The following is a 12,738-nucleotide window of genomic DNA, read 5'->3' on the forward strand; positions in this document are numbered from 1 at the left end:
ATGTCAACCACGGCGCTGCTAGTTTTCCGAGGACTTGGCGCGGGTCTGGCCTGGACCATTGCCGTGGACGCTTATATTCTGGCTAGCGTTAAGGAATCTACGTGGACTCAGAAAAGTGTCACGAGAGGAGGTTCTTGCAAAACGCGTAATGCTTTCAAATTGTTAAGCTCTCTTTGCAAACGAAACATGCTGGGCTTTGCCAGCTTTCTTGGGATTTTTGCAGGCGTGAGCTGCAGTCTGGAAAAAGCACGCGAAAAAAACGATGTGCTGAACGAATTTGCAGGAGGCTTTACAGCCGGGTTGGTCTGTATGCTACGTGAGTTGCGTGATCCGCGCGCACTACTGACCTCGGCATTTGTGTGTGGCTCTGCGTCGATGGCACTGCACTTTTTTATACCCGCAGTTGACAAAAACGAAACCAGAACACGGTAGTCGTCTACTTCATTCGAATATAAGAAATAGAATAAGCGTTCAGAAACGCTACAGAACTAAATTTGCATTGCTCCTTGCGTCTTTTTAAGTTTGTGCTACAATGCATTGCCTAGACTGGGAACGACCTTCAAATGTGTGAGCGCCGCATTGACTTCTTCTGCGTTAAGTTTACTTACTGAACGTTTCCGGGTATTGTAATATTTGTAAACGTGTTCGATTAAATTGATCATTATTAAATCTTGATATAAGTATTGAAACGTGATGAGCCCAGAATTGATGCAAAGTTAAGTTTATCCGTATTTTTCAACGCTTGCTCCATGTATTATTTTCTTTAACTTTATTGTCTCGCACACGCCAAAATTGCAGGAAAGAGTGCCGCCTATCACTGTTGAAAGCAGACAAGAACACATACGATGAAGTATTTAAAGTGTATTATGAGCTGGACAAATGGACTTCCATTTGGAACAATTAGCTCTTCTAACGTAGACGGCGGGTGGAAAGCGGGTCCGTTTTACTACTCGCGGTCACTTGAACCGTCGGGTCATGCACTTGCTGATTGTGTAAGACATTAAGTTGTTCACTTGCGATGCGGGGAAATTCTACACCGTCATGGTGAACGCGTGACGCAAGTTCGAGGCCAGCGTTGGCACCAGCATCCGAATGTAATGGCATATCGGCACTTTGAAGGTTGCCGCCATGATTTCCAACCAAAACGCTATCAATGTCTCGTCCTATACCCCGAAAGTCATCAGCACTGGCGCCTGCAGAGTGATGATGGTGAATTGCGTTCAATTGGAAGTCAGCGGACTGTCCGAGGTCGGCATTGGCACCTGCATCCGAGTTTAATGGCATTTCTGAATTCTGAAGGTTGCCGATAGCGTTAGCGGCTGTGTTAGCAGCGTCTTCAACGGCTTCAAAATTTTGTCCCAATCCCCGAAAGTCATCAGCACTGGCGCCTGCAGAGTGATGATGGTGAATTGCGGTTAATTGGAAGTCAGCGGACTGTCCGAGGTCGGCATTGGCACCTGCATCCGAGTTTAATGGCATTTCTGAATTCTGTAGGTTGCCGAAACCGTTCACGATTTCATCAGCAGTGCCTTTGATACTTTCAACGTTTCGTGTCGATCCCTGAACGCCATCAGCATTGGTGCCCGCAAACGAAAATTGGTCCTTTGCGGCCAATTGGGAGTCAAAATTCTCGAGTTCAAAGCTTGGGTCGGATACGATGCCATTATTAATTACTAGCCTTTTCTTGTAGTAGTAGATGTGCTTGTCGCTATCGAGGACGTGGCCTTCAGGGTTGTCTACGCCCAGCTGCAGGTTGCGATGGTAATTCAAATTGCGAGAGGCCGCCTCAGCGATACCAAAAATGGTAGTAGCCACGGTCGCGCAAAAAAACACATTTTTTTTGCAGGGTAACATGTTCGCTGGAATTGAGGATGTGCAGGTTAGAGCAAGCAAGTTGTAAAATGGCGAAAAATAGGTGTTGGCTTCCTGCTCTTCCATTAAAACATTGCGTTCACTGCAACGTTACAGGCAACATGCGTGGGAGATTTTTAATACGAGGCGATGAAAGACGCGTAATGTTCGTCTGTCTCGGAGATTCTTATGACCAGACGGCAAGTGAGTGGCAAAATGAGCGTTACTCGACCAAGCTGCATTGTCAGCTTCGCCTTCCCCAGTATGCATAGCTGGGTCTTCGTCAGATCATTCATAACTAGGGCATCGAATCGCTTGTCGGACGGCATTCGAATATTCACCGAGGCTTTGGCTCATAATGGTCGTGTCGACTCCAAGAGTAAAGAGACAGCTGTATAAATTTAGAAGATTTTTCACAGCCGAAAGGACAGATGCAAAAGTAGCATTAAATGAAACAGTTGTGATGAATAAATTCCCGTTTTTTNAAGCAGTACAAGTCGGCAGTGCCCAAATGGGATTGATACAAACTTTAATCAATTAATCAATAGAACAAATGTCTTATTGCGTCAATATTACCAAAGTTGGTAATATTGGAACTATCAAGTTAAAATCAGTAATGATAATAATTTTGTGCTTCCAAATATTTTTTCCTCTTATAGGACATACATTAATTATGCCTCTCATAGGAGATAATACTTGTGCAACGGACACCCCGTTTCACTGTTCGATTTATTTCGGCTTTTTAGGAAGCTGATGAAGCATCAATCCAATCTAAATCATCGTCTTTGAATCCACGTCCAGGGAATCATTCTGTCAAACATCTTCTTGCGACAGGGAGCTACTAGGACTAGCTTCTACAGCCGACATGGCGTTGGTGTCGGCCAAGGTATTGGTGCTGATGATGGTCGTAATATTGGCGTTAGATTTGGCATTGGCTTTGAAACCTCAAACAAGATGGACCAGATCGGAGACTTGAGGTGTGAGAGCAGGGGTCCAACCCTGGTGCAGTCGTCAAGGACTGACATGTCGACTTAAAGGTCTAGTAGGGTTCAAACCCCGCGCCAACCGGAAACAGCATGTGCAGCAGACTTTCCCATACCTGGGCTACAAGCCTCTGGAAGCCGAAGCCCACCAGAAGAAAGTCAAGACCATTGAAGCAAGCTTGTTGGCGCTTAGAACGGAGATCAAGGCCAATACCCGCTCAATTAATTAGCGTCGGTTGCGCCACGAGGGTCTCACATGCGGGTCCTGGGGATCGACATTATCGACCCACGACATGCGATTGGAGCGAGCGGCATTGACCCATCCCGTGAGCTTCAGGGACAGTCAAAGCCCGTAACTAGGACGACGGCTTTGTCTACCAAAGAGGCGCCTTCTTTTTAGAAGTAAAGATTCTTGATACCCTCGCCAACGACGAGACAACTCGGTCGAACCCCTTTCATCTTACGGTGGTTCGAGAAGCGCTTCTATGCAGCAAATTTGAAACAAAACCCGCAAGCTTTCCAACTTGATTTGTGTGCACCAGTTCCACATCTTCAATGTCCTTGGATGCATCCTGATCCATCATGGGCGTGTCGAACTCGTCAAGTGGGAGCTGCGCTCGTGAGGCACTATGCGCCGGCGGCGTTTTAACGCGGATCGTGTGGCTGAGTAGTGTCTATACAGACGTTAAACCAGCTTTGCCCCTTTTAGGTGGTATATCTGTCGCCGTGTGAGTGCACAGAGATCGCTAGAGTAACCGAGATAACAAGCGGCGCGTCTAGAGCGAGCTACACGTTGGTGGTGTGAATATTCTGGCATTCAGTATATCCTCCTATTGAAAGTCAGTGTTTCTGCATGGCCCAGCAACATCTTGCGCCTTGCCTTTTAGCCTTGTATGGTGATGCCGACCACACGGGATTCTATGAAAAACTCGAGCATCGCTACAATATTGCGTGTTTGCTGAAATACTTTAAGCGTGCAGTGAGGATGAGCCTCAATATTGATTAAGCTCATTTCCCCTACCTCTTCGACCATCATCGGGAGGTGGCCGAGCGCAGGGACTTGGCTTTATTACATATTGTGTATTAGTATACAGCACATTTAACACTCTCTAAAGCAAGTATTATAAGGAGAGTCTTCTTCTGCACGTACTAGTGTACGTGAGTGACGCTCCTGTGCCAAACGCTCTTCCTCTGCAAAAATATCACGCATCGACTTTAAATAATTACTTTTATTCACAGTGGCAGGTGCACCCCAGTTGGCCATCTGATGAACAAGAGACATGCATCGTCACGGCTTAATGCTGCCAATTTATACATGGCTCGTACTTTCTGAGCCATGGTAATCCAAGGATGACATCAAATTTGTCATTGAAATCTAATACGATGAAATCATCATCGTACTGTTTACCGTTTTGAAGTGTATTGGATATTACTTACACGTTTCTTAACCGTCACAGATGCGACTGTTGCTAGGCGCACTGTCATCCTCGCTAGTAGGATATCGCGCTCAATAAATTTGAGTCTGCGATCTTCTAGCGATTGGCGTCTAGTAAAATTATTCGATGCCCTACAATCGATAACTTAAGTGGCAACTTATTTGACACTTATATTTTCAGGGTGATGAGGCTAACCTCATCCCCTGGGGCAGTTACACACAATGTTTGTGTGTGAGGAGCAACTTTAGTCAAAAGACCTGCAAAATCTTTTGACGTTGCTGGATCAGTAGGGCGCTCCGCACCTACTGACCCCGACCCTTTTTTGACAATCTGCCTTGCCGTTACAATTTCACAACAGCGTCGGATCCGCGTCCTCCACCACTCCTAGCGAGAGGTCGGTGGATGACTAATGATACAACTGATCAGGTATCGTGTATGTTGGGCGTAAGCGTGAATGTCACGCTTGCCCTGCTTCAAATCCAGGAGCTCGACTCGAGCCCTGAATTCGGCACGTGGCGGCTCAAATATTTGTCTGAGCCGGGTCTTAAAGACCTCATACAAGCCAAAGACTAATGGGTCGTTAAGCTTGAGCCTTAAAGCTCAAAATTTGGCACGTCCAGCTAAATTGGACATGCTAAATCTTACTTTCGTCGCATTATCACTGATACGGCGATCTTCGATGGTTCGTCGTTCAATCCGACGAACCATCTCAAAAGGGAGTCGCCCTCGACTGCCTTAAACTTAGAGATTTCGATCTTTAAGCTTTCGGGTCGACATGGAAGCGTCGGCCAATTAGCAGCATGTAAATGCTGCTGTCTCAACAGGTTTTATCTGTTGAGCACTGTTCTCTCAACACCTCCGTGTGCTGAAAGCCTTGCTCGTGAAGCAAGGCTACTTTCTCTTGAGCCCCGTCGAGTTCGTGTTAAATGAACTCGGCTATGGCCGCAAGCTGTTCATCTCTGCCCAGAGTGAGCAACATGGCGCCAATGGCTGGCCCGCCTACGACCGAACTTGTTCGTTCGATCGCTCTCCATTCGAGGTCACTGAAATGAGAAAACCTCTCACGCGTTCCATGATAACCTTCTTGAGGGGCTTGAAAGCTCCCTTCTTCATCATCCAACATGTCCATGTTGGATGGAACGTGTGTGGGCCGTTGAACGGACTACAACGTGCCCCCATGTGTGACGGAGCACCTTTCACTAGTACTGATCAATACTATTTAACCTTACACTGATTACAGTGTAGGTTGGGTGCCTCAAAACTTCACTGCACAAGAGTACAGCGGAAGGGATCTAGGTAGCTAAGGGTCTTTAGCTACCAAAACGTAATTCAATGGATTAGAATTAGGGAAATGTAAAACTGTATTAATATATTTAGTTTCCTACGTAATGATCTTTTATCTACGACTGAACTTATTCTATTAATCTCTAATTAAGTATGGCGCATCCTTGCGCATCGCATTATCTTGTCTTGTAAAGATGGCGGGGTTGATTTAGACTAAAATCATCCAATCAATAGAGCTAATGTCTTATTGCATCAATAATATTATATTTGGTATCATTGGAATTATTTAAGTCAAAATCAATAAAGATAATTCTTTGCTCTTGAGTTCTCACTCCACATGCGACGAGACTGTCTCGCTCCAAGTACGATAGAATACCTGACGTCTCTCGAGCAACTCCATATCCAGCGGACAGGGCTCCATGAATTCGTCTTTGGCGGACCCCGGACGCTCCTCGTCATTCGCATGCCAAATTTCGGGAATGGGCGATCATACTCTTACTCGCGTCGCCGTCACTTGACGTGGGCAATCCAGTAGGATGTCCGACTCCATTGAGACTGCGAAACCGACCTCCTCTCACTCACGACAACATTTGGGAACAAGTCGGAGCGGGCAATGTAAGAGGCACGTCAAGCGCTGCCGACCGTGACCACATAAGCTCCTAGGTGCTTACCTAACCGCAGAACGGGATATATTGGGTATTCGAAGGCTCACCATCGCCGCCGGTCCAGGGGTCACGGAGGTCGTCACTCAATTTGTGGAGCGAAGTCTTATCCGGCATGAGGTCGTCTTTTTTTCCAATCGACGGCTCCACCAATTTTCGTGGTCAGCACCGGCTACGGTTCCCAATCATCGTATCCTCCTGTTCCTGAAACAAGAAGCTTTCCGATCGACAAAGCGCCATCTCGCATCGCCACTGTAGCAGGTCATTGATCGGCTCACCGTGAAGAGCGAGACAACGAGGTCGCAACGAGCAGCTCTCGACATCTCCCCGTCTCAGCTGTGGGACCATGGGCACGCGGTCACTGAATACCAGCTGTGGACACGATATCGCCACGCTACAGCCCAACTCGCATCCCGTACCAAGACTGGCCCACTACGACGTCCGCTCCAACGAGAATGCAAAACAGAACGAAACCCACGAACGACAACATTTGGGCAAGTCGCAGCCGGCAATGAAAGGGCACCTCAAACCCTACCAACCGTGACCACATAAGCACTATGCTTACCGAAACGCAGAACGCGATACACCGCGAGTCAAGGCTCACCATCGCCCCGATACAGACGACACGGAGCAAATCACACAAGCTTGAAAAAAATATTATCCGGCATGAGGACGTCATTATCACCAAGCGACGGCAACACCAATTTACGTGGTCGCACCGACTACCGATCCAAACCAGCGAAGCCTCGATCCGGAAACAAGAAGCTCTCCGAGCGACAAAACGCCATCACCATCGCCCTGCAGCAGGGCATGGAGCCGAACACCCTGAAGAACGAGACAACCATAGCAACGAGAGCGACATCTCCCCGTCCCAGCAGTACCACCAGCCACAAGCAATCCTGAACACCAACTGTGGACAATATCGCAACGCTACAGACAACTGCACTTACAGTAAAAAGACTCGCCCCCTACCGCGTCTGATCTACCAAAAGTAAAGGACGAACGAAACACGAAGCAACCAAACAATTGGGGTTAGTCTCATCATCATTGAGAGAGCTGCCACACAAACATCCAACTGCTAACTGGACAGCACCATTCTAACCAGACATACCACGCGCAAACCGGAGTCACCACAACTATTCCAGATACCCAAAAGAACCGAAATCGCCACACACGATTGCCATACCAGTCACCGTCTGCTTATTATAATTATGTAAAAACTACACATAAATATTTTCTTTGTATGAGTCATTCCGCTGCATCGTAAAATCAGCAAGCGACAAATTCTATTAAGAAATAAAGAAAAAACGAATACATTTTCGGGACCAATGGGTCTAAGAAGCGCTGCATTAAGAATGCGAGTTCTGTGCCCTATCCTATCGATATCAGGAACCCCATCATTTGCAAAACAAAACACGATACTAAATGCACCAATTGAACATAACAGGTTGACCGCAGACTGCATGTCAACCACGGCGCTGCTAGTTTTCCGAGGACTTGGCGCGGGTCTGGCCTGGACCATTGCCGTGGACGCATATATTCTGGCTAGCGCTAAGGAATCTACGTGGACTCAGAAAAGTGTCACGAGAGGAGGTTCTTGCAAAACGCGTAATGCTTTCAAATTGTTAAGCTCTCTTTGCAAACGAAACATGCTGGGCTTTGCCAGCTTTCTTGGGATTTTTGCAGGCGTGAGCTGCAGTCTGGAAAAAGCACGCGAAAAAAACGATGTGCTGAACGAATTTGCAGGAGGCTTTACAGCCGGGTTGGTCTGTATGCTGCGTGAGTTGCGTGATCCGCGCGCACTACTGACTTCGGCATTTGTGTGTGGCTCTGCGTCGATGGCACTGCACTTTTTTATTCCCGCAGTTGACAAAAACGAAACCAGAACACGGTAGTCGTCTACTTCATTAGAATATAAGAAATAGAATAAGTGTTCAGAAACGCTACAGAACTTAATTTGCATGGCTCCTTGCGTCTTTAAAGTTTGTGCTACAATGCATTGCCTAGACATGGGAACAACCTCTCAATGTGTAAGCGCCGTAATGACTTCTTCTGCGCTAGCTTACTTACTGAACGTTTCCGGGTATTGTAATATTTGTAAACGTGTTCGATTAAACTGATCATTGTTAAATCCTGATGTAAGTATTGAAATGTAATAAGCCCAGAATTGATGCAAGGTTAAGTTTATCCGTATTTTTCAATGCTTGCTCCATGTATTATTTTCTTTAACTTTATTGTCTCGCACACGCCAAATTTGCAGGAAAAAGTGCCGCCTATCACTGTTGAAAGCAGACAAGAACACATACGATGAAGTATTTAAAGTGTATTAGGAGCTGGACAAATGGACTTCCATTTAAAACAATTAGCTCTTCTAACGTAGACGGCGGGTGGAAAGCGGGTCCGTTTTACTACTCGCGGTCACCTGAACCGTCGGATCATGCACTTGCTGATTGTGTAAGACATTAAGTTGTTCACTTGCGATGCGGGGAAATTCTACACCGTCATGGTGAACGCGTGACGCAAGTTCGAGGCCAGCGTTGGCACCAGCATCCGAATGTAATGGCATATCGGCACTTTGAAGGTTGCCGCCATGATTTCCAACAAAACGCTATCAATGTCTCGTCCTATACCCCGAAAGTCATCAGCACTGGCGCCTGCAGAGTGATGATGGTGAATTGCGTCAATTGGAAGTCAGCGGACTGTCCGAGGTCGGCATTGGCACCTGCATCCGAGTTTAATGGCATTTCTGAATTCTGAAGGTTGCCGATAGCGTTAGCGGCTGTGTTAGCAGCGTCTTAACGGCTTAAAATTTTGTCCAATCCCCGAAAGTCATCAGCACTGGCGCCTGCAGAGTGATGATGGTGAATTGCGGTTAATTGGAAGTCAGCGGACTGTCCGAGGTCGGCATTGGCACCTGCATCCGAGTTTAATGGCATTTCGGAATTCTGTAGGTTGCCAAAACCGTTCACGATTTCATCAGCAGTGCCTTTGACGCTTTCAACGTTTCGTGTCGATCCCTGAACGCCATCAGCATTGGTGCCCGCAAACGTAAATTGGTCCTTTGCGGCCAATTGGGAGTCAAAATTCTCGAGTTCAAAGCTTGGGTCGGATACGATGCCATTATTAATTACTAGCCTTTTCTTGTAGTAGTAGATGTGCTTGTCGCTATCGAGGACGTGGCCTTCAGGGTTGTCTACGCCCAGCTGCAGGTTGCGATGGTAATTCAAATTGCGAGAGGCAGCGATTCCAAATATGGTAGTAGCCACGGTCGCGCAAAAAAACACATTTTTTTTGCAGGGTAACATGTTCGCTGGAATTGAGGATGTGCAGGTTAGAGCAAGCAAGTTGTAAAATGGCGAAAAATAGGTGTTGGCTGCTTCCTGCTCTTCCATTAAAACATTGCGTTCACTGCAACGTTACAGGCAACATGCGTGGGAGATTTTTAATACGAGGCGATGAAAGACGCATAATGTTCGTCTGTCTCGGAGATTCTTATGACCAGACGGCAAGTGAGTGGCAAAATGAGCGTTACTCGACCAAGCTGCATCGTCAGCTTCGCCTTCCCCAGTATGCATAGCTGGTCTTCGTCAGATTATTTATAACTAGGGTATCGCATCGCTTGTCTGACGGCATTCGAATATTCACCGAGGCTTTGGCTCATAATGGTCGTGTCGACTTCAAGAGTAAAGAGACAGCTGTATAAATTTAGAAGATTTTTCACAGCCGAAAGGACAGATGCAAAAGTAGCATTAAATGAAACAGTTGTGATGAATAAATTCCCGTTTTTTTAGAAAGGCAGGTAGCAACTATAAATGATTTTTTGTAAAACGCTCCTATTTACTTTATAATACAGTCATCCAACATACATTGCCTCGGAAGATCAAAACCTCGAAAAGTGTGGTCGAGAGTACAGCTACCACTAGCTTAAAGCCGAAAGAATAACGGCAAAATAGGCGTTACGTCGCCTTGGATCCATGCAACCGCTGCAGATGCATCCTAATGTGTCCAACTTTTGCTATGCGTGATATTTCTATAAATTTGTAGATAAACTACGCTCAGTTGTAAAGCAGGAAATCGTGATAACTTTCTTCGGTTCATATTACAATTTGCTCGCTCCGGGCAAACAACAGTCAAAAGCAGATTGACCTGTTTGATTTACGCTAAACACCTTCACCTCAACCTTCGCAATTATGCTTTCCTGCAAAAAAACTTTCGCGCTATGCGCAACTGCGGCTTTGATCATGTCTGGCTTTTCAGAAGTAGAATCCAGCATCGCAAGTTACAGACGCGGCCTGAGGGAGGGCGCTGTAAGCGGTGAAGGCTACAGCGACAAGATGGATTACAAGAGAAAACACTATGAACACACCGATTCGGATGGAGACGTTGGCCACAACGGCGATGATACGGTTTTGTATCAGGACTCGCAGCTACATGACGGGCTCATTGATATCGACCTCGTCGCTAAACTTGAACTTGCACTTGGGCTATTGCGCGAAGATGGAGTCGACCTTTTGAGCCACCACAACGGCGCCTTACAACATCAGAACGGGGAGTCACCATTGCACTTGGATGACCTTCTCGAAATCGGCGTCGGTCTTGAAATTGCAATTGATCTGTTGCGCGAAAAAGGAGTCGGCCTTTTGAACCACCACGGTGCTGAACAGCATCAAAACGCGGAGACGCCATTGCACTTGGATAACATTGTTGACATCGATGCCGATGTAGGAGTTGATTTGCTTTCCGTTTAAGCCACGTAGAACAATTCGACTCCGTGAATTGGTAGCCGCCTCCATTTGCATAGCCAATCGACAGAAAATGACAAGTATATTCACCGCAGTACCACCACCATCGCGAGTGTTGTTGTTCGGTAGAAACAGATAAAGATTATACAATGTGATTATTACATTTTCATATTTTTTCCTAGTGAAGTTTCCAAGTTTTGTAGTTGTCGAAGCATATCGTTCAGGTTTTGAGCAATCAATTGTAGTCGTCCGAATACAGCCTAAGTGCCAACAATAAGCGACACATTTCTTTGTGATTGAGTGAATGCCCTCGTAAGGTGGTCGGTACTTTCCGTTTGATAAATTCGAAAGGTCTTGGTGGCTCTAAAGTTATTGGTCTTCTCCCAAAAGCCATTAGCGTGGCATCGCTACGTGGCAGCAGCAACTACAATCCGCCCTATATTGTTTTCAAAGGCTTTAGTGATGCGTTACGCCGGACGAGCCTGATTTCAGGCTCTGACCGAGTGAATCATTGACGAGGCTATCACCATGTTATTGTCTTTTCAATTACCAACATCATCACATCTTGCGTGAGGTATTGAAGGCCTTCCTAACGGGTGCGACCCACATTAACGAGTTTGTTTTTGCCCTTTCGCTTGAAGGCTACAACACAAAAGATGCGCAAGACGCACAGCTTCATCTCCCGTCGGCCGTTTATGTGATCAGTTCTGAGTTACTAAGCTGCTTTGATGTTTTTTATAATTTTTTCACGAAAACCTCGAGCGGTCGCAAAGCCACGCAGAAAGGATTTTTTATTATTTCAGTTGCCTTTTCGATACGCCAACCTAAATTGAAAGCATCTTTGGCATATGGTCTATAACGATTCTTGGCATGCATTCGTAAGAGAACAATTACCTTGCGAAAAATATGATCTGAGAGGTCGAAAGTACAGCTACCACTAGCTTAAAGCCGAAAGTATAACGGCAATATGGGCGTTACGTCGCCTTGGATCCATGCAACCGCTGCAGATGCATCCTCATGTGTCCAACTTTTGCTATGCGTGATATTTCTATAAATTTGTAGATAAACTACGCTCAGTTGTAAAGCAGGAAATCGTGATAACTTTCTTCGGTTCATATTACAATTTGCTCGCTCCGGGCAAACAACAGTCAAAAGCAGATTGACCTGTTTGATTTACGCTCAACACCTTCACTCCAACCTTCGCAATTATGCTTTCCTGCAAAAAAACTTTCGCGCTATGCGCAACTGCGGCTTTGATCATGTCTGGCTTTTCAGAAGTAGAATCCAGCATCGCAAGTTACAGACGCGGCCTGAGGGAGGGCGCTGTAAGCGGTGAAGGCTACAGCGACAAGATGGATTACAAGAGAAAACACTATGAGCACACCGATTCTGATGGAGACGTTGGCCACAACGGCGATGATACGGTTTTGAATCAGGACTCGCAGCTACACGACGGGCTCATTGATATCGACCTCGTCGCTAAACTTGAACTTGCACTTGGGCTATTGCGCGAAGACGGAGTCGACCTTTTGAGCCACCACAACGGCGCCTTACAACATCAGAACGGGGAGTCACCATTGCACTTGGATGACCTTCTCGAAATCGGCGTCGGTCTTGAAATTGCAATTGATCTGTTGCGCGAAAAAGGAGTCGGCCTTTTGAACCACCACGGTGCTGAACAGCATCAAAACGCGGAGACGCCATTGCACTTGGATAACATTGTTGACATCGATGCCGATGTAGGAGTTGATTTGCTTTCCGTTTAAGCCACGTAGAACAA

At 46.4% G+C, this 12,738-nt stretch overlaps 5 protein-coding genes across 5 annotated transcripts; 3 read left to right on the forward strand and 2 right to left on the reverse strand.

Annotated features, from left to right (window-relative positions):
• On the forward strand, positions 1–432 carry CCR75_008260 (uncharacterized protein; the record flags this gene model as incomplete). Its single annotated transcript, XM_067966314.1, has 1 exon — positions 1–432. The coding sequence occupies one exon, from the start codon at positions 1–3 to the stop codon at positions 430–432; it is 432 nt and encodes a 143-aa protein (XP_067823391.1).
• A 477-nt stretch (positions 433–909) lies between these two features.
• Positions 910–1,938, reverse strand: CCR75_008261 (uncharacterized protein; the record flags this gene model as incomplete). Its single annotated transcript, XM_067966315.1, has 1 exon — positions 910–1,938. The coding sequence occupies one exon, from the start codon at positions 1,936–1,938 to the stop codon at positions 910–912; it is 1,029 nt and encodes a 342-aa protein (XP_067823390.1).
• A 24-nt stretch (positions 1,939–1,962) lies between these two features.
• CCR75_008262 (uncharacterized protein) lies at positions 1,963–9,155 on the reverse strand (the record flags this gene model as incomplete). The annotated part of the gene is made up of 3 exons (XM_067966316.1): positions 8,939–9,155; positions 8,593–8,824; positions 1,963–2,129 (listed from the first exon to the last, which is right to left on the reverse strand). The coding sequence occupies exons 1-3, from the start codon at positions 8,942–8,944 to the stop codon at positions 1,963–1,965; spliced, it is 405 nt and encodes a 134-aa protein (XP_067823444.1). The 5' UTR covers positions 8,945–9,155.
• Positions 9,156–10,457: 1,302 nt separating this feature from the next.
• On the forward strand, positions 10,458–10,964 carry CCR75_008263 (uncharacterized protein; the record flags this gene model as incomplete). The annotated part of the gene is made up of 1 exon (XM_067966317.1): positions 10,458–10,964. The coding sequence occupies one exon, from the start codon at positions 10,458–10,460 to the stop codon at positions 10,962–10,964; it is 507 nt and encodes a 168-aa protein (XP_067823443.1).
• Positions 10,965–12,217: 1,253 nt separating this feature from the next.
• On the forward strand, positions 12,218–12,724 carry CCR75_008264 (uncharacterized protein; the record flags this gene model as incomplete). The annotated part of the gene is made up of 1 exon (XM_067966318.1): positions 12,218–12,724. The coding sequence occupies one exon, from the start codon at positions 12,218–12,220 to the stop codon at positions 12,722–12,724; it is 507 nt and encodes a 168-aa protein (XP_067823394.1).
• Between the last annotated feature and the right edge of the window lie 14 nt (positions 12,725–12,738).

The sequence above is a fragment of the Bremia lactucae genome, linkage group LG17 (genome assembly GCF_004359215.1).
Source record: "Bremia lactucae strain SF5 linkage group LG17, whole genome shotgun sequence".
Classification (NCBI taxonomy): Eukaryota; Oomycota; class Peronosporomycetes; order Peronosporales; family Peronosporaceae; genus Bremia; species Bremia lactucae.